Source organism: Hypomesus nipponensis, chromosome 5, assembly GCF_054491055.1.
Source record: "Hypomesus nipponensis isolate SF chromosome 5, ASM5449105v1, whole genome shotgun sequence".
NCBI lineage: Eukaryota > Metazoa > Chordata > Actinopteri > Osmeriformes > Osmeridae > Hypomesus > Hypomesus nipponensis.
The window spans coordinates 13,243,639-13,271,228 of record NC_140365.1 but is presented as its reverse complement, the minus strand read 5'-3'; the positions used below and the strand labels follow the sequence as shown (position 1 = coordinate 13,271,228).

The 27,590-nt window shown below is 41.8% G+C and overlaps 1 protein-coding gene across 3 annotated transcripts in view; it reads left to right on the top strand.

The window, feature by feature from the left end:
* arhgef12b (Rho guanine nucleotide exchange factor (GEF) 12b) overlaps positions 1–27,590 on the top strand; it is a 122,634-nt gene that overhangs the window by 59,744 nt on the left and 35,300 nt on the right. For 2 of the 3 annotated variants that reach the window (XM_084698163.1, XM_084698162.1), the window contains exons 8-30: positions 339–416; positions 1,147–1,266; positions 1,361–1,477; positions 2,632–2,748; positions 2,984–3,067; positions 3,231–3,341; positions 3,945–4,043; positions 4,857–4,899; positions 5,006–5,111; positions 5,340–5,477; positions 8,818–8,850; positions 15,128–15,242; positions 16,026–16,131; positions 16,616–16,846; positions 17,455–17,605; positions 18,679–18,714; positions 18,963–19,129; positions 19,289–19,435; positions 19,558–19,643; positions 19,731–19,856; positions 26,713–26,827; positions 27,005–27,105; positions 27,404–27,481. In XM_084698163.1, the coding sequence (XP_084554289.1) occupies positions 339–416; positions 1,147–1,266; positions 1,361–1,477; positions 2,632–2,748; positions 2,984–3,067; positions 3,231–3,341; positions 3,945–4,043; positions 4,857–4,899; positions 5,006–5,111; positions 5,340–5,477; positions 8,818–8,850; positions 15,128–15,242; positions 16,026–16,131; positions 16,616–16,846; positions 17,455–17,605; positions 18,679–18,714; positions 18,963–19,129; positions 19,289–19,435; positions 19,558–19,643; positions 19,731–19,856; positions 26,713–26,827; positions 27,005–27,105; positions 27,404–27,481 (2,505 nt within the window). The remainder of the gene's footprint in view (positions 1–338; positions 417–1,146; positions 1,267–1,360; positions 1,478–2,631; positions 2,749–2,983; positions 3,068–3,230; positions 3,342–3,944; positions 4,044–4,856; positions 4,900–5,005; positions 5,112–5,339; positions 5,478–8,817; positions 8,851–15,127; positions 15,243–16,025; positions 16,132–16,615; positions 16,847–17,454; positions 17,606–18,678; positions 18,715–18,962; positions 19,130–19,288; positions 19,436–19,557; positions 19,644–19,730; positions 19,857–26,712; positions 26,828–27,004; positions 27,106–27,403; positions 27,482–27,590) is intronic. The other variant, XM_084698164.1, reaches the window with a different exon arrangement.

Sequence of the window (27,590 nt, the reverse complement as noted above, 5' to 3'; positions counted from 1 at the left end):
CCCATGTATAATTACTGTTAGATAAACTTAGTACTCTTTGTACTCCCTAAATTCCTTTACTCTTCTTATTTAATTTGAGGATATTCTTTCTCTCATCCTCTCTCCTTTTACACATCCCTTTCCACCGCATCATCGCTTTATATTCTTCCCAGTTTTTTTGTTTCATTCATCCACCATTTACCCTGTGGTCGCTTAACCAGTTAAACAAGTTAACCTGAATAATTCTGGGTTGTCTTTCCCAAGCCAGCGCTCCTCTAGACAACATCTTTGTCCTTCTCTGTCTTTCATGCCTTATTTCTGACCCTTCATTCATTTGCGCCCCCCACCCCACCCCGCAGGAAGAGAACAGTGCTGTGCACAGCCAAGAAGTGGACATCCTTCATAAAATGCTGACTAAAGAGTACCAGGACTTACAGGCAAGGCTTGGGAGTGAAGAGAGACAGAAAGAGAGGGACAGAAACCTTTTTTCTTTGCTCACAACCATTGAGTACTAATTACACTCATACACACGAGAAGAGAACCACACACGCAGTCCATGAAACTCGAATAAGGGTCTTTTGGCACAGATGATTTGATCCCAACTCAGACACACAGACAGACACAGACAGACAGACACACAGACACACAGACACACAGACAGACAGACAAGCTGGATGAGAGAGAGCCATTCCTTTTTGTTTCTCTCTCACTTGTCTGTGCCTCTATTTTTCTCTTTCTGTATTTCTTCTCTTTTTGTTTTCCTTCCACCTATCTCTCTCTGTTTTGTTCCCCCTCTCTTTCTATCTACACTATTAACAAACAATACTATTCCATGGCAACCAAGTAGACAGCAGGGGTCATCTGATTTAACCACAACAGTATTATAGAGGTGATTATCTCTTCTAGCACTATTACTCTCAGTTCCCTTATACCAAGGCCTAGAGAAACGAGACCATGTGAAAGTGAAGCACTTCCCTTTCCCCCACACACACACACACACACACACACACACACACACACACACACACACACACACACCCATACCATCAACTTCTCTGTGCTGTACATGTCCACCAACACTCCAGACAGACTTAGGACAAAGAGCCTTGCAGTATCTCCCCCAGCCGCCGTTCTGACATGCGTTGACTGTTTGTCGTCGCTCTGCAGGCAATGCAGGAGGAGTATAGCAAGAACCCCACACCCAAACTACTGAAGGAGATCAAGGAGGCCAAGGAGCACATTCCACTGCTACAGGGCCAGCTCAGTAAGGCCACAGGGACACCTCAGGTGAGAACAAACACAAATACACAGAATCATCAAAAATCACAGTTTTCACAAATATATATTGTGTGAGTGGGTGCGTGTGATTGTCCACTATCAGGACGGCCCCCTGTCGCCTAGGGATGGCGAGACAGAGGAGGAATGGACTGATGGTGACCAGACCCTCTCCTCGCGGAGAGAGGGCAGCAGTGACTGGCCCTGGACTAACAACAACACTGTATGTACCAACCCACACACACTCATGAAACCAGCCTTTCCTACTGGCACTATCATTCCAAATAGTGTTTACCGGTTAAAGGGGTGATTGACTGGGTTTTGGGGGTATTTTACACTGTTCCTTATCCTTTTCGCTCCCCTGATAGATGTTTATGAATGTCACAAAATAATTTGTTATTTATTTGTTGTCTTCAAATCGCTTTTGAGAATTTAAACTCTTTAAATTGAAGGTCTACACATTTCTGTAAAAGGTTAAATGAGCAGTATGCGTTTCCTGATTTATATTTAACAATTACAAAATATGTTGGTGTTCATAGACACCATGAATTGGTGAATTTTCAATAGATTGCTTGATAGAGTGCTTGTATCCGAGTCATTTTTGACAATATGGCAGCCATTCAGATTGTGAAGCTTCAAGCTGTTCTCCAGCCTGGCCCCCCAATGGTGGAACTAGCTCCCCACCTCCATCAGGGACACTGACTGTCTCCCCACCTTCAAGAAAAGGCTCAAGACGCACTTGTTCCGGGAGTACAACGGCACTTAGGAATGCTTGACTGGACCTGATGTTAGTTTCCTCCAGGATCACAATGATTCTTATTGAGAGACTTGTTGCTCTTGTAGGTTAGTTATAACGAAGTTAACTCTTGTACTCGCTGTGACATATTTTACTGTTGATTGTTCTTCTACAGGTACAGTCTTGCACTTTTTGAGGTTTTAATTTGTAACTTGTATAACTGCATGCTCTTATGGATCTTCCTTTGGCACTTGTTTAGTTTTTCACAATGTATGCTTCATGTTTTGGCTGCTTGCAAAGTTTGGGACTACCTCGTTGTTATGATCCGTAACCTATGCTCTTTTGTAAAGCTCTCTTTTGGAAGTAGCTTTGGATAAAAGCATATGCTAAATGCATAAATGTAAATGTGAAGCTAAATAATCAATTGCTATTTATGTGTGTGTGAAATACATTGCTTCCACTGTAGCACAATTTGGAAGGCCAACAGTGATCTAATTTCTTAATAAATAAAAGAAGTGTGGGTAAACTGTTGGCTACATTTTGGTCTATTTATTGGCGATAGTTATGCCTGGGCAGCTCGACCAAGGGTCATTCAGAGGGATTTGAAATGATCTATTGTTCTGGTGTTTTGTCTCTGTCAGGTGACAAGTCCTTTCCCCGAGAGTTTGTGCCAAAGAGAGACCCCCTGCCACAGCCCAAAGACCCCCAGAGACAGCATCAACTGCCACTTGCCCGACACAGAGGACACACCCGATCTGGTGAGACACGCATATTCATACATGCACAAACACACACACCTCTGTATTTAATGTACATATACTGTCAAACACACTATCGTGTGTGCATACACTGTCAAACACTATCACAAAAAAAATATGATCAAAAACCTACTCCCAGACCAAATAGCATTTCAATTTGTTTTAGTGGCATGTATGTGTGGCAGTGTATCCAGTCCTTGTCAGACTCTAATGCACTGTGGTTCTGGTCTCCTAGTCCGTTGTGGGCAGCCCCTCCTCCCGCCTCAACCCGCAGATCATCGGAGCAGAGGATGACTACTTTGATACTGAGCAGGAACAGGTAAGAGTACATAACAGTAAAAATAGTTTTATGGCTTTAGACGCTTCAGTTTCCTGTCTGTTTTTGTTGCTTCTCTCATCCCCTTTTCCTCTCCTATTTATCTATCTCCCCTTCTTTCTTTTTCCTTCCTCTCTATTTGTCCCTCTCTCTCTCCCTCTGTCAGATTAATGGTCAGTGTAGCTGTTTCCAGAGCATGGAGCTGCTCAAGTCTAGACCTGCTCACTTGGCTGCCTTCCTACATCACGTGGTGTCGCAGTTTGATCCGGCACCTCTGGTGAGAACAGTCCATTTTGTCAACAATGTCGGATACCACACACATACCTCAACGCGTATGACTTTTACGTATAATTATGTATTTCTCTCCTAAAGTGGGGTCATGCATATTCTATTAATCTGTTACGGTGTAGTACAGAGTGGACCTAAACGCAGTACAGATACGATTTAGGTGATTTATTGGGTGTAGTCCTGAGTTGTGGTCTTGTTTGGTGAATCAGCGGGTCGGCATGCAGACAGGGACTGGGTTCTCGGATGACTATCCTGGGCACAAAGAAAACAGGTTTACAGAAGGCAAGTGAATCAAGCATTGCTTGAGGGTCAAAAGCGCATACTACCACAATAGCTGTGACAATGATCTGACGAGGAGTGGTTGGAAAGCCGGGTTGAAGTAAGCATGATGATGAGGTAATGGGCGGCAGGTGTGTAGGGTCTAGGCAGGATGATACAGGAGAACCAGCAGGGGGTGTAAAAGGGACAGGGACCAAACCGTGTATATGTTGATTATTCATTAATTAGTTCAGTTGATGAGTTAATTAATTAAATGTGAAGTGTTTCGCTGATTACTGTAAGTTGTTTTGCCTGTTGTCCCTCGGTCTCCTAGCTGTGCTACCTCTATGCCGACCTATATAAGCAGACCAATTCCAAAGAGACCAGACGGATCTTTATGGACTTTCACACCTTCTTCATGGACCGAGCAGCGGTGAGCTGGCATCACACACACACACAATCCAAACCTCCACGGCCCCAATGCCCTTGTTATAGCCTCTATCTTAAACAGACTACAATCTAAGTTAGCAGGTGTCGTCACTCTCCCTTGCCAATTTTCCATTCAGGGTTTCATAATGTAACATGCTGTATGGTACAACTCCCTAGGTAACTAACTAATTGGCCAAATCCTTTACTTTCAACTTAACCTAATTAAGGCCCATAGCCTATCAGGGGAAGGTTATCTGCTAAGAATGTAACTGTGGCACACTGTAGAACTAGTGTTGACATCAACATGTTCTTATGTTTAATTTCTGTAGACTGTCAAAAGACATTTGAATATGAGTAGTCTCAGTGGTGGTTATCTCAGGTGTACTGGAGTAACTGACCTCCAACTGCTTGCATCTATAGAAATGTAATAAGAAATGCTAGCATGAATGCTAATACAGCCATTATCATTTATTTGGGGGTTTGCCAGAGGATGGTCACAGGCTAACATTTATGGGATTTTTGCCGGGACAGGCTTTTTTTTAAAGGGATAAGTGTGTGTTTATGTGCGCGTATGTTTGTGTGTGTCAGAAAGACAGGTTGTGGTGGAAGGTTCAGGTCATGAATCCGTCCAGTGTGGACTTTTTCTAGACTTTTTCCAACGAAAGGGAATAGAGAAGTGACCAAAACGATGCTCAGTATACTTTCAAATCTACTTTCAACAATGGTAGTTTGATATGGATTGCATTTGTTGGGGCAGCAGAATTTTACAGTTTCTGTTCGACAGTGATATTACATATTTCCTTTTTTTCTTTTACAGAACCTTAAAGTCGCAGTGCCTGACTCTATCGCTTCTGAACTGGGTATGCTCTTATTGTGTTCCTATCGTATTCACAAAATCAATAAACGCTGTGGTTGTGAGTGTGTGCAGCAGTGTGTGTGTGTGTAACAGGCTGTGTGTCCCCTCAGAACGCCGGAGACCAGAGCTCATTCCTGAGGAGTTACACAGACAGTACACACAGGTCCTCCAGGACACACTCCTAGCTGACATCCAGAAGAACTTGGAGGACTTCCGGTAACACACACACCCTGAAACGTCACATGCCTTATGCCCACTATATTGTTTTTTGCACCTGACCCAGGTCAATCCAATATTAGCATTTTACTAATCTGTTATGGATTGTTTTTGTCTGGGACAACATAGACCTAAATAAATCATAACTCACTAGAACAAATGCTCTTGTTTTGCTTTATTCTACTCATTTGTGTGTGTGTGCGCGTGGATGTGTGTGTGTGTGTGTAGGCAGAAGCGCAGCATGGGTCTGACGCTGGCGGAGACTGAGCTTGCCAAGCTGGACACGGAGAGAGCGCGGGACCGTGTGGCACTGGAAAGAGAGCGTTCCTGCGCTGAACACATAATCTCCAAGATTGAGGATGTGCTGTGAGTATCCATGCATACACCCACTCACAGAGGACAAAGTACCGTATGCAGAATAGATCACAGAAACACACACACAAAGTACACACACATTTCAGACATGCACACAGATAGATATAGATTATGGCCCCAGCTCTCAGACGCAACACACACAAAGATACATATAGATTAGAATCACACAAACAAACACTGCACCAGTGTTGGGGGTAACGCGTTACTGTAATAATATTACATTTGTCTGTAATGCAGTAATGTAACGCGTTACTGTTGATAACTTCAGTAATCGCATTACAGTTACTTATAAAAAAATGTTTTTCGTTAATTGCGTTACTTGCATTACTGCAATCTGCATATCGGGAGGAAAAATAAATAAATAAAACTTCCCTTTACAGTATGTGTATTATTATTATTTATTTATTTTTACCTTTATTTAACCAGGAAAAAACCTATTGAGATTAAAAATCTATTTTTCAAAGGTGACCTGGCCAAGACAGGCAGCAGCACAATGAACCACAGTTACAGACAAACAGTTACAGACAAACACACAGGGACAAAATTTAAATAGCACAAAAAAATAAAGCAAATCAATTCACACTGCAACAATCCTAAATAGACCCATTTCTGTAACCAGGAAAAAAAACTATTAAAAACCCTGACATCTTTGAGAGTCCAGCTCAATTTCCTTCATTTTCGACTTAGAGGCATTCAACGAAATTAATTCAACAAGTCCTAGGTCTTTCTGCAGCGTATTCCACACAGTGGGGGCAGAGTACACAAAAGCCTTTTTACCCTGTTCTGTCCGTACATTGGGGACCGAAAGCAACACCAAGTCCTGCGAACGTAAAAAGTGTGGACCAGCACTTTTCCGCATGATAAGGGAGCATACAAAGCTAGGTAGCACACCAATTATTGCCTTGTAAATAAATGTGCAGTAGTGACTGAGCCTACGAGTGGACAAAGCAGGCCATCCTACCCGAGAGTACAACTGGCAGTGGTGAGTCCGAGCCTTACAGTTTGTGATGAATCTCAGGGATGAATGGTACGCCGAGTCAATCATATTAAGACACTGAACAGAGGTATGCATATACAACAAGTCACCATAGTCCAGAACAGACAAAAAAGTAGCAGCCACAAGTTGCTTTTTTACATTGAAAGAGAAACACATCTTATTTCTAAAATAAAAACCCAACTTTAGCCTCAGCTTTTTTACCAAATAGAGCACATGAGGCTTAAAGGTGAGGGAGTCATCAATCAGAAAACCCAGGTATCTATAAGATGTAACCACCTGTATAACACTACCCTCCAGAGTGACCACAGAGGGGACATTTTGTGGTCTAGCTCTAGAACTAGTAAACAACATGAGTTTGGTCTTATCTGCATTAAGAACAAGTTTCAGCTGATGAAGGCTATTTTGGACGACAATAAAAGCATTCTGCAAGTTTTCAACAGCCTGTTTAAGAGTCGGTGCAAAGCAATAAATAACTGTGTCATCAGCATAAAAATGGAAATTGGCATCCGACACGTTTTTATCAATATTATTAATGTAAATGGTGAATAAAAGTGGGCCTAATACAGAACCCTGGGGTACACCCTTACAGATTGGTAAATTGTTTGAGTAGAGACCGTCATGTTTAATGCACTGGGTCCTATCACTGAGGTAGTTTTGGAACCAAGAGACTGCTTGCTCTGATAGTCCTGAGTTGAGGAGCCTGCTTTTTAGAACATCATGATCTACTGTGTCGAAAGCTTTGGACAAATCAATAAACAGTGATGCACAGTGTTGTTTCTTATCACGTGCTACAGAGATGTCATTTATCACCTTCAGTGCCGCTGTGGTAGTGCTATGTTTTTTTCTAAAACCTGATTTAAATGTAGACATAATGGCATTGGTCTGAAGAAAAATCCTTGAGTTGGTCATTTACCAGAGATTCTAGAATTTTTACCAATACTGACAGAATTGATATTGGCCTGTAGTTGTTTAGCTTGGATGGGTCACCTCCTTGTAATAAAGGGAGAACAAGCAAGCAAGTATTAGCATAACACTCGTCACTTTGACCTTCAATTCAAGAGGCTAAAACATAATGGCAGAGCCGCTTAGGACATTGTTTGAGGGATGGAAGTCTGCACATTTGCCTACTACTACTACTTGCGCAAAAGGGCAAAAACTTAACTGTACAATGTACATTGTGCCCAGGCCAAAAACACCTCTCCACCGCCGCGAACATAACTTCTAATCTTTTAATACATCTTCAACGGCAACATGCCAACTCCAAATTAGGAGCTACAGATCAACAGAGTGACACTGATGCTGATAAAAGTTTGCCATTGCCGACCGATTAGCCACGACTGGACTTCCAACAGCAAGTTACCAAATCAGAATTTAACAGGCTTGTAGGAGCATATATAGTTGAGGTAATGTTGCCTGTTTCGACAATGGAATCGTCGTCTTTCCATAACATCTTGTGTAGGCCTGTGCTCATTATAATAAGAATTTGAGTTGATTTGGGCATATATAGGCTTATGGTACATATATTGTTATTTGGCAAGTAAGTTATAGTGCATCTCAGGTGATGTTACGAAGTAATTCAAAAGTAATGTAACTACTAGTGTAACTAGTTACTCTCAGCCATGAGAAATATAGTAAAGTAAAGCATTACTTTAAAAAAGTAACTAGTAATATGTAATATCTTACTTTTTTTGAGTAACCAACCCAACTCTGCACTGCACACACAAACAGAAAAATACACACACTAACACAGAAGCCTATTTTTTAGGTGATTTTCCAGGTCTCTTCATTTAAGGTCCCCAAACATGCCAAACCAGTGAGATTTAAGGGATTAAGATACTGTGGGTTTGACATTCTGACTTACATTCTTCAAACAGCCTGTGAACATTCCTGATGAGCATCTCTCACTCTTCAGAAACATCTCTGTTGTGTTTTTGATGTTTGAGTGTGTAAGCAGTTTAGGTATGTACTTTAGCTGGGGCTACCTGTGTTGGGTGACGTTGCCTGCTATATGGCATACACACCTCTTGGCTATTTGTATGTTTGCATTACAACCAAAGCAAATACCAGTTTGAGGCTTTGCTAACTTCCAGGTTAACCACTATAAGCTAATGAAAACTTACCCTAACAAAAGCAATTTGTATTAGACCCATGGTTTGCTTGAGTGTATAGCGTTTCCAAACTCCATTCAAACCTTTTAGAGATTTCTACATATGCTTGTTCATGTGTTTATTGTATGAAACAAAATCAGTAGTTTGTGTGTGTATGTCTATGCATGTGTGTATGTGTGTGTATGAATGTAAATTAGCTAACTATGTTATGTTTCTCCTTTCTCAGCCTGACATCACCCTCCACTGAAGAGGAGAAGTGGTAAGTTGGCCATTTGTGTCACATTCTCATTTCCTCTCTCATTTGTCTCTTTTATTCAGTGGGCCTGCCTGACATTTGGGCTCTTGATTTGACTTTCTCATAGAGGAGGATTGTTTAAGAAGTTGAATTGAATGATGTCTTTGGCCGTTATAATGTATTTCTGAAATTAATTTTCTCAAGTGTATGGTTTGTCATCTATGAAGTGTAAATAGGTCTTTTAAGCATGCAGTGCTGAGTGTTGCTGGCAAGTAAATGAGAAGGAGGTGTGGTTATGCAGTTAGTGCAAGAAAAATAGAATAGATTGCTGAATGAGTTCTTAATACATGTTATGGTATTAAAGACTATCCATAACAGACTGTCCAAGTCACAGTGTACGCATACACATTGTTATACTGTCCATTGCACAAAACCTTTAATCTTGTAGAGTTTAAGAAACTAGTGCATAGTGCCTGTGATGCAGTCAGTGATTAAGGTGGCAGTGAAACACATAAATACAGATTACTTGAACTCTATGATAGTGCCTGTGATACAATTGGTGGCACACACACAGAGATTCTTGGAATTTTAGATAGGGCACAGTGCCCGCAATGATGTCGGTGACACACACATATTTCTGGAATTATTAGATAATGCCAGGGCCGGAGTGGTACCCATTTTAAGCCCAGGAGTGTAATGGCCAAAACCAACCCATCCCCACCAGGGGCAGAGTAATAAATTGTAAACATTCGGGGCTTAGCCCGGACCTAGGACATAGTTTATGGTTTCGATGTGAGCTGAAATCATAACTTTACATGAATGCAGGCATGCGTAGCGTGCGTGAGATTTTTTGCATTAATTTCAGTGCACATTTTTGGAGCTTTATGTAATATAAACATTGTTATATTTGCCGGAAATGACAACCCCAACATTTTTTCCTGAACGATCAGGGCTTTTGAGAAAACATATTTGAAGTTCTTTCCTTTTTTTACCTGGCTTTTTCAGTTCCTCCTGGCCTCTTTTTCCCTAGCCTGACGTTGTCATACTCATAATTCTAGTCAGAATATGAGTCTGAAAACTCTCCGTTGGGCTGTGACTATGGGGTGTGTTTCAACCAAACTCGTAAAACAAATGCCTCTTCGCTCAATTGGATAGACCTACAACCAATCAGAGCAACGTAATATGTTGTTTGTTGAAAACGAATTCAACCCAAGGGCTCTTTTGTGACGTTGTTGATTACGTTACTGTTGATCATCTGTCCATCATCCTGTCCTGTCCCGTCCTGGCAGTTTCATTGGTCCGTCCAGATCCTGGTTTTATGTAGTTGTTCCCAATACGAGACCCTCCAGACCCAACTTCCCGACCACATTTTTTTGTGGGCGGGGAGAAGTTGGGCTGGCAGCCAGGCTACTTTTTCCCATCCATTTTATTATTTTCGCATCAACTTAATCTTGCTAACTCCCTCCACAACGATGGTTTAGGGTTGTCTCCATGGCAACAACCTTGGTACACACACTTGTGTTTGAGAAAGACAGCATGCACAACAACTGATAATGGCACTGATCATGCGCTTATTTAATTTAAAACCTAGCGTAGCGTATTAGCTTACTTATCAATCACACAGTAACTTAACAAACTTAACACAATCTTTAATTCAGTTGTGAAAAAACAAAGAGAAAGCAATTACCACCGGGAATTCTCCCGATGGCCACTCCGGCATTGGGTTTTGCAGTGCCCGTGATACAGCTGGTGATGATAGTTCTTGTCAGTGGTTTTGGTACCCCCCCTGGGATTCAAACCTGGGCAGGACAGCTGATTCAGGCAAGTTCAGGGGCGGAGGGGTCTGTGTTATGGTTAACTTTCTATGGGCCACGGATGTAGCGTTACTAACATCTCACTGCTCTCCGGTCCTTGAGCTCTTAACTGTAAATATCAGACCCGTCTACCTCGGGAGTTCACTGTGGTCGTCATGAGTGCAGTCTACATTTCCCCCCAGGCAGACAAAGCCGCTGCTTTGGATGAACTGTATGGGATTATCTATGGTCTGGAAAATATCTACCCAGAGGCAGGCTTCATTGTTGTTGGTGATTTCAACAGTCAACATGAAGAAGGTCCTGCCCAATTACTATCAGCACATTGACTTCTCACGTGGAGACCAGAACCTCGCCCATTGTTATACAGCATTCAAGGGCAGCTACATACCCCTCCCCTGCCCTGCTTTTGGGAAGGCTGATCACACCTCCATTCTTCTTCTCCCCGCATATAGACAGAAGCTAAAACAGGTCAGACCGGTTGCGAGGTCAGTTCACTTATGGAGTGACAAGAGTGTGACGACCCTCCAGGACTGCTTTGATACCACGTACTGGCTGATGTTTAGAGAGGCAGCAGATGGGGACATTAATGAATACAAGGACACTGTTTCCAGCTACATTCAACACTGCATCGATGGCGCCGTCCCTAAGAAGGCTGTCCGGTCTTTCCCTAATCAGAAGCTCTGGGTTGGTCTGGTCCAGGCCTAAGTGCCCGTCCTGTCGCCTTTAACTCTGGGGACCCTGATCAATACAAGAAGGTCAGATACGACCTTGTAAAGGCCATCAAAGCAACAAAAACGGCTTACAGGACCATGGTGGAGACCAGCTACCATTGCTCTGACCCCAGGCGCATGTGGAGTGAACTTAAAGCCATTACAGACTACAAAGGGAGAGGCTACAGTGAGAGCCAGTCCTCTGTCCTATTGCCAGACAAGTTGAATGCCTTCTATGTTCGCTTTGAGAGGGACAGTGACCCCCCTTGCAGTGGAGCTACCTGAAAACCTAGGCACACTACACTAACTGTAGCTGAGGTGAGGCATTGCTTCAAAAATATCAACCCTCACAAGGCACCTGGCCCAGACGGCATATCAGGTAGGGCCCTCAGGGGCTGTGCTGACCAGCTAGCAGGGATCTTCAGTGACATCTTCAACCTCTCCCTCAGCTTCATGGGGGAATCCTAATTATATGGAAATATATACATGAAATATATGTACAGATATGTGTCCAATATATTGTGGAATATATTTTAAATATGGGTACATTTTATGGAAAAATATTTGAAATATATACTGACAATGATCGCTTCCAGCAAACTTCTCTTGAATTAGCCATTTCCCCCGAAATAAATGTAAATCTTAAGGTATTTACGTTTTGCACATTTTCAGTTAGCAAGTGGTACTGTTTGAATTGGGATTCCATTTGAAATACTGCCGTTGACAACCTTATTAGAATGCCTTCTAGATGGCTGAGCGGTTAGGGTATCAGGTTCTTAATCAGAAGGTTGCCGGTTTGATTCCTGGCAGCGCAAAAATGAAGCTGTGTCCTTGGGCAAGGCAATTCACCCTACTTGTCTCGGGGTATGTCCCTGTACTTACTGTAACTTACTGTAAGTCACTCTGGATAAGATCGTCTGCTAAATGACTAAATGTAAATATCACCATTTATGTCTGTACATTGTATGGGCATGTTCTCATATATGTACACATGCATTGTACAATATATCTTTCCATATAATTGTACATATATTTAAAATATATTCTACCATATATGAAACATATATGTGACACTATATCTTTACATATATTACCCATACATTTTCCCATATAAAGCGGCATACATTATGGTGGTTATTTATGAACACATAATTGCATATATTTCGGGATATATAACCACATATATTATATTAATGTTACATATATTGCCATATATGGAAAATGGCAATCATTGCTGTATTCTGCAATATATTGCAATATATTACATGAATATATATTATAGTTTATAATATATTAGTAATATATTTATCATCAATATATTATCCCATGTATTTCCATATATAACATCTTGGTCAATGTAATGGAAAATAATATATTACAATATATTAAAATGTATTTCAAATCATATATTGGTAAATATGTTTTCTTTCCGTAAGGGGTGCCCTGGGGGGTATTCCAGGTAGCGGGTTTAGTGAAATCTTTGAGTTGTTTAACCTTGAAAAGAGGCATACTCCGAGTTCCACGTTCCAGAAAGAGATGTAACGAAACCTTTTGGTAAGTTTCCATGGTAACTCACTCCTTGAAACTAACCTGCTCGCTAGCAGGTTTTCCATGCCAAACTCTGCGTTTCTACCGATCCCCTCCCACTTTACGAGCCCGATAGCTTTGGCAGACACGGCATATCATTTCCTGGTTCAGCCGAGCGACACCATAATCTTGACCCTTACTTATCAACATGACTAGCAATGCTACAGTAAGTTACACAATGAGATGTGATCCATCACGTTGAGACTCCATCCAGTAACTCCATATTTTACCATATGAGAGGTGGGGGCAGGTTGATAGCCTTACAAGATCAGCCTTTATTCTTCTGCCCTAAGTACACCATCTCTTGGTCAAAATAGAAAATTCAGAAAATTCAACTCTTTATATTAATATAGGTTATTGTTCCAACGATTAACATCCCCTGTGACCATGCATCCTCTCGTAACTGGTGTTAAAGTAAATCTTTTTAGAGATTAGCCTTTATTCTTCTACCCTAAGTAGGCCTACACCATCTCTTGGTCAGTTTTTGGCACTTTCTTCATGAGGTGCAGTTTGTACAAATAATTTACTTGTAACATGAGATTACATTAGCTACATTTCACTGTTCCACATGCAAAATTCACCTGCCATTAAATGAACATCTCACTGTATACAGCATGCCCTGTTGTCAGAATGTGCAATCGTTTTTATATTCAATATTCTCATAATGTCAGTGTAACTGACAATTACAAAAAAAAGCCTGTGAATAAAAGTACATGGAGAGAGAACTACCAGTAGCTACCATAGTAATTCTCTGCATCCATTTCTGCGGCAGCAGTCATTAATGTCTCTTCGTCATCTTAATCATCATCATCATCCTTGATAAAAAGCATTCTGTTGAGGGAAACTGCTACTACAAATTGAAATAGCCACCAATTGATATTTAAACTTTGTATCATGTTTGTCGAATATGATTAAAACCATGGTGACGTCGAGGCTACAATCACCAGCGTAGCCTACAAGCAAAATATGCATTACATTTACATTTAGCAGACGCTCTTATCCAGAGCGACTTACAGTAAGTACAGGGACATTCTCCCCGAGGCAAGTAGGGTAAAGTGCCTTGCCCAAGGACACAACGTCATGTGCACAGGCCGGGAATCGAACTGGCAACCTTCAGATTACTAGCCCAATGCTCTACCTGCTCAGCCACCTGACACCCTTTACCTGTAGCATTACCTGTTCGTAGTATGTTTTTATATGTAATATAACATTGAACATGCTATTTATTAAGTCCACCACTTTTTCTCCTGTAATATAAACGGACAGTGGGGTTAAATGTTCAATGTATGGGTGGCTATTGCATTCAAATCGTAAAAGCATCGACTTGGCAGCAATTGTCTCCCACGCCAATTGTAGCTAAAGGATACGCTGCTACAGTAGTGTTGCTTTTTTCCGGAATATGTGCTCAGATTGACCATGAACACAAAATAAAATGTATATCTAAAGTGTGGTGAGGTATGACAATGTTTTTTGTCGTTGGTTGCCTTGGTGAATCCTAGTATCGGAGCTCCATAGATGTTGGCTTTTGGTAGTATTCATGCACGCGCTAAACTCAGAGTTGCCGTACTCCGAGTTGAGTTAACAAATTCATATCAACTTTTCTGGAACCGAATTTTCGGAGTTTCCCATGTTAGAGTAACTCAACTCAGAGTTCAGGGTTAATCTCAGAGTTTGTTAAACCCGATACCTGGAATACCCCCCTGTTCTCCAGATAATCGTGGGAAACTAATGCGGACACAAACAAACACACACAAACAGAGATTCCTGGCCTTATTAGAGAGATGTAGCACACTCACCATGCTTGAGAGTGGATCATATCCCATATGGTGACCTACTGTAGCTGTCAAAGGGCTAAGGGACTGTGTGTCTGTGTGTGTGTGTGTGTGTGTTTGCACTGGGTCCAGAGATGGTGAAGAGAACAGAAGGTAGTTATCTTAGGATGGCTCCACATAGCTGATCGATTGATTTCATCTGCATGCTTCAAAACAGGATGCCACTATTCGCTGAATATTAGAGGTTATGGAAATTCAGTTTGTGGTTTGACCTCCTCTGCATGGGATATTAGTAATTATATTTTCCAAGCACAGACAGATGTGTTTTTTATGATACATAATATTTGTCTTTTGACAAGGGAACAGTCATTGAGTCGAGTTTTCTTTGTATTTTCTGAGTATGTTGTTTTGTTTTCAGCACAACAATGCAGTATGTCATTCTCACCTATATGAAGCACTTGGGGGTGAAGGTCAAGGAACCTCGCAGTCTGGAACCCAAACGAGTCCGCATCAACTTCCTGCCTAAGATAAAGGTAATGGAGGGCTCAAAACACACATACGCTTTCACACATGCAGACACAAGCCTATACTTGCAAAAGCTCTCTCACAGGGGCACACTATACGAATCAACCATGACCATCTATAATGCAGTTAGGGTGACCAGAAGCATGACCCTGAAAAGGAGGACAAAGGGTAAAAAAGGAGGACAATCCCTATTTCAATTGTAATAGAAATTAAAATATATAATTTGGTCAGCTCAGCAGCGATTTATCATCCGCTGTTGTTGTGTTTGGAGCAAAAATTATGTTAAGGAAGAGTGCCCGGCAGAACTAACATTATCCTTGTGCCGTTGCCTAGCGCAGGCATGCCGCTCTAAAGCCCCTTTCCCCCTACTACTCACGTAATATCAATGCGACAAAGCTTACAGAAGGCACGATATTGATCTTTGCTGCTCTTACTGGCAAAGTTTTGAACTCCACTTAGGTTTGAAGGAGGTCTTTCCTTTTGGCGTCTGAAAGCCTACGCGAGAGGTAAATTGCGACGGTGGGTAGGAAGGGTCAAAAAGGAGGACAAAACGGTGAAGAGCGGTCCAGACAAAGTGCTGGAAAACCAGACTGTCCAGACAAAATCCGGACGTCTGCTCACCCTATAAGCAGTTGACAGTAACAATTGCGAATGGACATGGATGGGATTTCGCATAAACATTCACATTATCTTTCCTTCATAGAACCATTTTTCAGTTCCACTCTTGTTTGTTAACAATCGCTTGACTGTCTTAAGATCATCTGATATATCTGTGTTACTTTGCCGAGCAGAAGAGCATCAAGCCTGAGAAAGAGGGAGAAGAAAAGGTGAAGAAACCTCGCTTTCCCAGCATCCTCGTCCCCCCTCGTCGGCCCAGCAGAGTGGATTCCACATCAAGTAAGTAGATCGGCCGTCCAAAACAGCTGAAAATGACTGCAGTCCTTGAGGTTTTGGGTTGTGTTTGGAAGGGCAGTGCAACAACAGTTTCCTGTGGTCAAGACACTTTTTATATTATTTTTAAACAAACTGGGTAATTTGAGCCAAAAGGTAATCAAATTCTAAAACCACACACTAAACCCTAGAATTTCCCACAATATTACCGTTAAGAAGACTTCTCTTTATGGCAGCTTTGTTTGTTTACACTGGACCAAACAAAGGTCGCATGATTCGCATGTGATAAGGTTCATTGTGATGAAAATGTGAGGGATTGCGCTGTGAGTTTCTTGTGCCCTCTCCATTTCAAAAGCAACTCCACCCTTCCCCTCCAGCATCCTAGATGGAGACGAAGGGTGGATGGGAACCAATGCTCTGCGTCTACTCTCTAATCAGGTGTGTTTGTGTGTGTGTGTGTGTGTGTATACATCTGTATGTGTGTGCACAGTTGGCAAGGCCATGGAGCTGACCAAGCAGCGACCCCAGAAGCAGCTGTCCCAGCCAGCCATGGGGGTCTCCGAGCACCCAGAATCTTCCTCTGCTGGGAGCCGGGCCCAGGGGAGCCAATCCAGCGAGGGCTCTGATGCCAGCGCCCAGCCCTTGACCTATATCTCCTCACCCCCCCACAGCGCGCCAGCGAGCCAGGGCTCCGACTTGACGGGACGGGACTTGGACTCAGGTAATAGCCTGTTGTCTTCTCTGATCTTAATGCAAGCCATCCACTGCCTCTTTCTCACCCTATCCGTCAATATTCACCTCCTTCAGTTTCTTATGTTTGCCTTGAAGTTTTTTTTTCTCGCCCTACCTCTCCCTTCTCCTGCCCCACACCCTTTACCCCTCACCCCCTTCCCCTCATTTGTTGCTTGTTTGTTTTGTCCCAACTTCCACTTCCCCCCTCTCACACACGTGTGTTCTCTAGACCAGGTTCCTATTCTTAGACTGGCTCAGTCTGGCTACACAAAGGAAAATAATTGCCTTCTTTGGCTTATTGTTTATTCCCGATTCAGGGGTATTCATCTTTGTCTTTTTGTATCTGTACCATTATTTATCTCTCCCTCCTTCCTCTGCTCCATTTTGATGTTTCTCTGGACGACAGTCATGTAATGGTTTTATTTTTTGTTCAACTCTTCTGTTTTTGAGTGTTATGAAGTCTATGGAATAACTTGCAACAATTCTGTATGCAATCTCTCTTCAGTATAGTTTTAGCTGGAATCAGCACTGTGCTTTCTGTTGGCTTGGAGGGAACAATAGAATGGAATGAAACTGACTCTTTTGTGTCCCTTCCAGGCCTCCCTCCCTCCTCTGCTCTGCCCAGACTAAGTGAGGGGGTCCATTCGGGCGATACCCTTGATGGCATGTCCCACCCAACCAGCACCCACTTTGACTTCAGCTCCTGCACCCTAGACCAATTACAAGAGGAGGAGCGAGAAAGTGACAGGTACGTTTTGCACCACAAATATAGAGATTAGTAAAGAATTTCAAACAGTTTCACACTGTATTAGAATAAAGGACAATGTAATTTAGTTAGAATTACTGTCCCCCTCTCTCTATGCAGAATTTATTTATATAGGTAATTATTGTATTGCTGCTATTGTGACGGGTATGTAACAGCTGTAGCCAGACTCCGTCACGACAAGGCTCGCTCGCCACTCACTGGGCTCGAACGCACAACCTCCGACTTGCCAAGCATGACCACTACCAGCTACGCCAAAAAAAAGCTATTTATTCGTTGACGCGGGTTGCCTGTTTCATACCTGAGGTTTCACAGGTTCACACCCGTTACACTATGGCCAGACTTGGCCAAGTCCTGTGTCTAACTCCGACTAGTATGCACAGTCATTTTTTGCTGCAACAGAAATGTTAAGTTACTTTGTTTTAACTACATTACTTACTTACTGGCTATATAGACAGTATAGGGTTAATCCCAAAATCAAATATTGCATGTCTAGCAACACATGCAGCAATGCTGTATCAAATATCATCCATCAACTCTCTTCCCTAATGCTTTATGCAGTCAGAGTGGACAATACACTGGAGGCCAGCTAAGATCTAAGCATGTACACTGACCAAAAAGACTGCATGATCCAGAGATATTTGTCCTGTCATTCCCTCACAACCCCCTCCCGACCCACAGTGTTCCACTCTACTGCCGTGTTGTACCACTTCCAAGCACATCATCCCTTTGTTCTGACATGGCCACAACTGCGGTCTCAAGGCAATACATGTTGGGTCACTCACTTTGCAGTGCTACACTTGGATAGGCTTGGACAAAGACATAGCCGTTTACTTCCTTTTTAAATCACAGTCTTAAGACCAAAGGGCAGAATTCTGAAGATCTGTGTGTCTTGTTTGTTTTTTGTGTGTTTTCTTTTCTTGTTCCTTGTGGATTGTAAGTGACCTCGTTGGAAGGACTTTAGCGCATGCTGGTTCATGATAGCAAGGCCAGTGAGGCAAAGAATTTGATGTGGGCAGGAGCAGTGTGGCGGATTTAAGATTCTGATCTGTTTTCAGAGCTCCAGAGGGAGGGACGCCCAAGCCTGCTCGGAGGTGAGCATCTCCTGTTCTTTTGCTACCGCCATCTTGATTTTCGTTTGAGTCATCCAATGTAATCAAACTTGATTAAACGTGTCTTTTGGAAATACATCTTGTTAGGTTTCAAAAGGAAAAAACCCTCAGAGCCAGTCACACCTCCCCTCTCGGCTCATTAATCAGTCTCCGTTTATTCTTTTGATAAAAAGAAATTCCTGTGAGAGCTTTAATATCTATAATCCCTGCTTCCTCCCCATCACTTACAGGATGGACGGCTTAAGCGGTTTGACCTCTACAGACGTGCAAAGCGAAGATGACCAAGGGAATGAGATTGAGTGCGAACAGGACCCTCCCAACTGGCAGGAGCTGGTCAGTAGAGACGTCCTGGCTGGCCTTACACCACAGGAAATCAAGAGACAGGAAGTTATCAATGGTGAGTCTTAATATGGGGTTGACTCTGTTAGTGTTAGTGCTGTTAGGTATTCAACATTTCTGAACCGTCTTTAGTTTTCTTTCAAATTATGTTTAAGGTGTGAGTGAACTGAACAGAGGGAAAAAGTTGCGCCTTGAAGTGTAATATTGTACACCACAGAACTTTTCTACACTGAGCGAGCACACCTGAGAATGCTGAAGGTTCTAGACTACGTTTTCTACCAGAAGCTCACCAGAGATTGCATCCTCCCTCCAGTCGACATCAAACACATCTTCACTAACCTGGAGGAGATCGTTCAGCTACATGGTAAAACACTATCCACCCAACTGATCAGGGTCATAACACACAACAACCATTTTTCATGCTTGAGTGTGGGCTGTTTGGTGGAAGGACTACTACTTTCTGTCAAAACTAATCCTGCAATCCAGTGTCTATAACAGATCAGATGACGGCTATACGCAAAAAGAATGAGTCATCAGTCATCGGGCAGATAGGAGATGATCTGCTAGCATGGGTAAAGGATGCTTTCATAAACTAATGCCATATGGCAAAGTAAACTTGCGTTTGGCTGACTGTGTGTGTATGTGTGTGCACAATATAGTTCAGTGGTGGAGAGGAGGAGAAGATCAAGCGGGCAGTGGGCACCTTCTGCAGTAATCAGCCATTTGCTTTAGAACTTATCAAGACCAGACAGAAGAAAGACCAGCGCTTCACCTCTTTTATGCAGGTACAGTATTACCAATAATATTTATACTTCAACTATGCTGAGGTAGGTTAAGCAAGGCTATACACAATATAGTCCCGAGTACTACTATACAATGAGCGTTTAATCAATGAATTCTATGAAGGCCAATATAATTTAACCTGACTCGGCAGATAGGTTGTTACACATGACCGAGTCATCCTTGGAAACTGTGAAAAGGGCTGCCCCTTTAAAAAAGAAATTGCCAAGTGATTGTGATAAACCATCTGTCTATCAAAGCCTATATCATGCAAATGCAGCTATCTAGCCAGGTTAAAGACTAATATTTATATTGTACAATAGATTGCAATATATTGAACATGAATATATAATATTAATTAATCGTTTATTTCGTATGTGATCATACATTTAAAAAGGAAAAAACAAAAAACATAGAAAAAATAAACAAAAGAACAAGAACTACATCAGCAAAAGCTTTAGCAATTTTTACAGACAGAACAATAAATTAGTCACAACAAGCACTTTGTAACATACATTCAATCATTGTGGGATCAAAACCCTCCAATGTTAAAAAAACATTTTTTATACACAAAATGTTGTTGACTAGGTCTACTGTGACCTGTCTGGTTTGAGATAGCACCTGACATTTTTTACCATTAATATTTACATACAATTCATCACAATTACGCACAGAAAATGTATACCTGAGAAAGGATATATTTTTCCCGACGGGAGAAGCAGCACACTTCATTGCCAAATGGCTAACATAAGATACAAAATTATTATGACTATTTAACATTGACGATATAAAACGTAGTGTTTTCATACATAACTGAGCAGTCACGTGTAATTTGTTTATCAGAGGGCCAAGAAGCCAAGTGTGAGTCCGATAATTTAAATGTAACATTCTGCGAACAGCTTTGTTCCACTGAACACATATTGAGTCAAAACCTTTGGAATTAAGTTCCCAGAGCTGTGACCCGTAAAAAGAACAACATTAACTGTTAAACATCTTACATACTGTATCTGGAGCTAAATTACCAAAATTACCAATTATTTTGTTGAAAACACCATTAAAAACATGACATTTCAATACACAATCTTCTGAATCGCTCAAACTAGAGTGAACAGTATTACCAAGATGTTTAACCTTATCATACCACTTTATAAGGACACCATCAAGATATACCTTATCATTACCAGTAACTGGTGAACCAAACTTAATAGACATAGTTTTCTTTGAATTAAACATAACATTATACTCCTGAGCAAACCGTTGGCATATATTTAACATTTCATTGAGACTGCGGATGCTGGGACTTATGAGGGTGAGATCATCAGCGTACCCCAGAGCCCCGGCATAAAAAGGCCCCATGTGACAGCCGAGTTGAGACTTAGATAATGTCACGATCAGCTCATCCATATACACAATAAAAAGAATAGGTGACAACACACCACCTTGTTTTACACCGTTAGATGCACCAAAGACGTGTGACCGACTGCCACCCCATAGTACAGACACTCGCTGACGTGTATAGCTGTCCAGTAATAAACGAGAGATAAGTGGAGGGACACCTCTCCGAATTTATAATTTTAATAATTTACCATAATGAACCTTGTTGTGCTTTACTGGCATCTAACAGACAGCTATACACATCAGAGTGTCTGCGAACATAATAATCAACAGTTTCCATATACATGGCTGTGCAAAGGGTTGTAGACAGACCCTTTTTGAAACCAAATTGTAGTTCAGATGTAGAAAAATATTTACCAAATTGATCAAGTATAACGAGATCTAATACCTTACACAATGAACAACACAGAGCTATACCACGGTAATTATAACTATGGCACAGTGACGCTCGCATGTTTTTTGGTATAGAAACAATGGTAGAGTACAATAAATCTTCAGCTGTATGACCGTGAGTTATCATACAATTAAACAAAATAGATATGAGACAAAATAACCGGTGGGAACCATGTATCAAGTGATCAGAGTCAAAACCACTACCTCCGTCACTCTTACCAGATTTGAGTCTTAAAATACATTTCTTAATGACATCGACAGGAACATGAATATTGTTAGGATTATCACAGATACCATTATAAAGATCCCGTTTGACTTCAGCCAGCTCTGTCTGCTTGGTGGGTACACTGGTGAATAATTGTTCATACTTTGTCACAAATAGTTATCTCCTCATTGCTATCTCCTCATTGCTGGAAGCATTATCCACAGTCACTGGAACATTGCGGCTGGCTGGGTTGATTTTCTTCAGTTCTTTCCACATATCGCTATCACAACACTCAGCAAGTTTCTGTCTCTTGATGTTAAATTAATCCTTCTTGGCACGTTTGACAGCACAATGATACTGAGACCGAGTCTTTTTCATGATTTCATAAACGTAGCCAGTGTTGGGCTTTCTATTCTCGAGCCAGATCCAATGCCAGAATAGAGACCTATCTCTTTCCGGTTTCACATGTTCTTTCCAGCCAGGTATACGTTTACTGGCTGATTTACTTCGAGGGATATTATTCAAACCAGCTCTAATACAGCAGTTTAAAATATCTTTACACAATTTGTCGATATTAGATAAATGACTTGGATTGTTACACGATACTAACTACATATAACTTTTTCATGAGGAACAACCACTTTATTTAGATACATATCCAGACTACACCTGTAGGACACCCGGTCCTCTTCGGTCGCCTTGTACAAGGCACTCCGCTTCTCGCAATGTGAAGATATGTTGCCCGTGACAACAGTATAGTTAACATCACAGAAAAAATTACACTTGACAACATTATGATTGGACGGATTAGTTGCATCATAAAGAACACAACTATTAGTGACACACTCTTACATGTTATCACTGACAATAAAGTGATCAATAACAGACCTGTGGTTTAAAGCATGGCTTGTGTAAGAAGTCAGGTGGCTGAACGGTGAGGGAGTCGGGCTAGTAATCAGAAGGTCTCCAGTTCAATTCCCGGCTGTGCTACATGACACGTTGTGTCCTTGGGCAAGGCACTTCACCCTACTTGCCTCAGGGGGAATGTTCCTGTTCTTACTGTAAGTCGCTCTGGATAACAGCGTCTGCTAAATTACTAAATGTAAAATGTAAGTCCAATCAACAGTAGCCTTTGGAGTATCCCACACGATTTTAAGGTTGTTTCTACTGACAAAGGCACAGAGATACCGTGACTGAGCATTATCTCGCTTGAAGCAAGTATTAAAATCCCGACACATAATATAAGCATTACAATTATTTTCTTCCATAGCACATTCAATAGCATCCATAGTGGCCATATACTCTTCAGTGACATGAACAGAAAAGAAATTATCACACGGTAAATACACACAAAGGACTCGAATTTTGTGGTTTACACTGGTCTGTATTGTTACACCACATATCCTAGAGCTAGATACATTAATATTTTTAACATAACGCCCAAGAGATTTTTTATACAATATTAATACACCACCAATTGGACAACCTGATAAGATATTAGCTGTTGAATCCACACCTGACTTACTGGCATGGAGATAATCAGGGTGTACATTCCCAACACAATCTAAGTTTTGATCTAGCAGCCATGTTTCTTGCAGACACAAGATATCACACTGAGAGTCATTAAGTATGGATTCCAAATAAGAACTTGATCTCCTGAGTCCTTCGCAGTTCAAAGTTGACACAAAGAGAGAGTTTGTGGTTTGCCGGTCTGCCATGATGAGGGTCTATGAGGATTTCTTCTTCCAGAAGCGCCGACACCCAATGCCGTCAGGCCAAAAGTCCAGTTTGAGGACTTCGTCGAGGCTTGGAGGTTCTACAAGCACTCGATAGGATTTGGTCCATGCGTCAGAGCGTGATAGAACTTCGAGCTTGTGAACTTTGATGTTTTCAGCTTCAAGAAACTGCTGAATTGTGTTGTCTTCGATGTCCTGGTGAACCCGGAACACAAACAGTTTGTATCGTCGCGGTGCGGAGCGTATGAGAGTGTCCTGTTTCGTGCCAAACACTGCTTTAGGCTTGGGTCGATGCATTTCCTCATGTTTGTACTGTTGCTTCTCCTGTCGCAGCATCTTCTTAACCTGCTGAGACGGTAAATGAAACCCGCCTTCAGGATTACTTTCGTCAGTCTTGTCACGGCTCTCCTCCTGAGTTGGACAGGGTGGTGGAAGGGAGACGGTCAACAGTTGCGACTTTGATCGGGTACTATGCTCGGTCCTGGGAACCACATCAAGCCTACATGTCAAGGCGGCTGCGTTCACATACGTCATGTTCGTGGTCGTGGATGTTGTCCGTTGATGTGGCGGAGACGGGTAGGCCGGGTAGACCACTGCCATCTGGCGCTCAAGGTTAGATACGCGGTCCAACAGAGAAGTCTGGTCAAGCTCAGGTGGGTTTTTGACAGGCAGCTGGCTGAGATTTACCGCTACAAAAACAACAGGCAGCGTCACGGAACTGTCCGAAAACCTCGAGTCAAGGGTCTTCATGCTTTTCAGGATGTCGTCGGTCTCCTTCTCAGGAACACTTTTGTGGCCTTTGTTAGTTTGCCGCTCTAACGGGGGGAGATTGTTGGGGTAGCACTCCCACAGCAACTTCTTGGCTTCAGATATAGCCTTCGGACAGTAAACGTCCAGCACAACGGTTTTAATACAGTCCATAGGAGATCGCTTGGCTTGATCCATAACATAAGTCAAAAGTACATTAACGATTAACTTTTGGTCAGCGCCATAGACCGCCATCGTACACAACATGAATTCTCAGCCGCAGCTTGGCTTGCTTGGCTAGTAGTAGTAAAGCTAGCGTGTTTGCTAGCTGGTTTGCTAACTAACTTCTAGCACTAATATATGTGTTTATATATCCCAAAATATATGCAATTTTATACATATAAATACCACCATAATGTATTCCGATTTATATGGCAAAATGTATTGGTAATATATGTAAAGCTATAGTGTCACATGTATGTTTAATATATGGTAGAATATATTTTAAATATATGTAAAAAATATAGCTTCAAGCAGCAATGGCAGATTCCTCCTTTAAAATGGAAACATATTGTAAAATTGACATAATAGATAGTTACACCGGGATTACCCAGAAAACTAGAACTAGTTTTGTCAACAAACAAAAAAATGTCTATACCTGGAATTGAATCTGGAACCCTTTGTTCACCAGCACAACCTCTCATCCAATTGAGCCATTCAAAGATCTAGACTTTGAAGTGTTAAGTTACTGAATAATAAAATAAGACGTTTCTGCTATGGCAATTATAGTCACATTTGGTCCAAGCTCAAACAACTCTAATTCAGTCATATTTTCACATATCAAGGTGAAACTGGATTCCATTTTAAATACTGCCGTTGACAACCTTATTAGAATACCTTCTAGATGGCTGAGTGGTTAGGGAATCAGGCTATTAATAAGAAGGTTGCCCGTTTGATTCCAGGCAGTGCAAAAAATAAAGCTGTGTCCTTGGGCAAGGCAATTCATCCTACTTGCCTCGGGGTATGTACTTACTGTAACTTACTGTAAGTCACTCGGGATAAGATCGTCTGCTAAATGTAAATATCACCATATATGGCTGTACATTGTAAGTATATGTTCTCATATATGTACACATGCATTGTACAATATTTCTTTCCATATCAATTTACATATATTTAAAATATATTCTACCATATATAAAGCATACATGCGACACTATATCTCTACATATATTACCCATACATTTTCCCATATAAAGCGGCATACATTATGGTGGTTATTTCTGAATATATAATTGCATATATTTTGGGCTATAAAACCACATATATTATATATTCATGTTCAATATATTGCAATATATGGAAAACGGCAATATTTGCAGTATCCTGCAATATATTGCAATATATTACACAAATATATATTATCGTCGTCGTCGTTGTCATCTGCCGCTTGTCCGGGGATCGGGTCGCGGGGGCAACGACCTAAGCAGGGAGGCCCAGGCTTCCCTCTCCCCGGCCACTTCCACCACCTCTTCCTGGGGGACCCCGAGGCGTTCCCAGGCCAGCCGAGTGACATAGTCCCTCCAGCGTGTCCTGGGTCTTCCCCGGGGCCTCTTCCCAGTGGGACGTGCCCGGAACACCTCACCAGGGAGGCGTCCAGGAGGCATCCTAATCAGATGCCCGAGCCACCTCAGCTGGCTCCTCTCGACGCGGAGGAGCAGCGGTTCTACTCTGAGCCCCTCCCGGATGACCGAGCTTCTCACCCTATCTCTAAGGGAGAGCCCGGACACCCTGCGGAGAAAGCTCATTTCGGCCGCTTGTATTCGCGATCTCGTTCTTTCGGTCACTACCCATAGTTCGTGACCATAGGTGAGGGTAGGAACGTAGATCGACTGGTAAATAGAGAGCTTCGCCTTTCGACTCAGCTCCTTCTTCACCACGACGGACCGATGCAGAGCCCGCATCACTGCGGACGCCGCACCGATCCGCCTGTCGACCTCGCGCTCCATTCTTCCCTCACTCGTGAACAAGACCCCGAGATACTTGAACTCCTCCACTTGGTTCAGGATCTCCTCCCCGACCCGGAGATGGCACTCCACCCTTTTCCGGTCGATAACCATGGCCTATAATATATATTATAGTTTATAAATATTAGTAATATATTTATCATCAATATATTATCCCATGTATTTCCATATTTAATATATTGGTCAATGTAATGGAAAATAACATATTACAATATATTCAAATGTATTTCAAATCATATATTGGTATTTTCTTTCCGTAAAGGGACTGTCATTGGCAGCTCATGCTGAGATAGAGCTAGAGAGAAGCAGTACAGGGGAGACATCTGTATGAGGCTAACTCTGTCTTTTCATCTGGCAGGAAGCAGAGAGTAACCGCCTCTGTCGCAGACTGCAGCTAAAGGATATCATTCCAGTGGAGATGCAGAGACTCACCAAGTATCCGCTTTTGCTAGAGAGCATAGCCAAGTACACAGGTACACTGAGCACAGTTGCTATCACCAATGTGCAAATATAAACACACCAATACAAACCTGTTAACAATGTATCAAGGAATATTTTGAGGCCGTTTTTTTGGTGTATGCGGGGCGATATTTATTGATGTAAAGTGGGTTCTCCATTGACTTTTGACTTGTATCTAAACTGTGCCACAGATGACACAGAGGAAAAAAACAAGGTGAAGAGAGCTGGGGAGTGCTGTAGGAAGATACTCAATTATGTCAACCAGGCTGTCAAAGAGGCAGAGAACAAACAGGTGAGAAGGCACATAATTAGACTTGAGGTTAAAAGGTTTCAAAAGTGTATACAAAAATATACTATACAAGCAGTCTTACTTGTTATGTATTTGTAGTTGCTTTACATTTTAATAAATGATTTCTGTGATTTGTCCTTGTAATATATGTTTTAATATATACAAATAATTTTTAAAAAATTACGTCATATCTTCAAATGATGTCAAACAAAGCAACTTGTCTCATTATGTTGTTTTAGTGGCAGGACTAAATTATATTCAAAATCTTAGGTGCTCATGAATGTGTTTCTCTGCTTTCCAGAGGCTAGAAGATTACCAGCGACGGTTAGACCTGTCATCTCTGAAGCAGAGTGAGAACCCTATGATATCTGAGTTTAAGGTGAGGTCCAACAGCAAAACTTTCACTATTTTTTGTTCTTGATAAAAGCTTGAAATGAACTCTCCGTTATCATATTCGTGCTTGTGATTAGAGAAAACCATGGATAGAC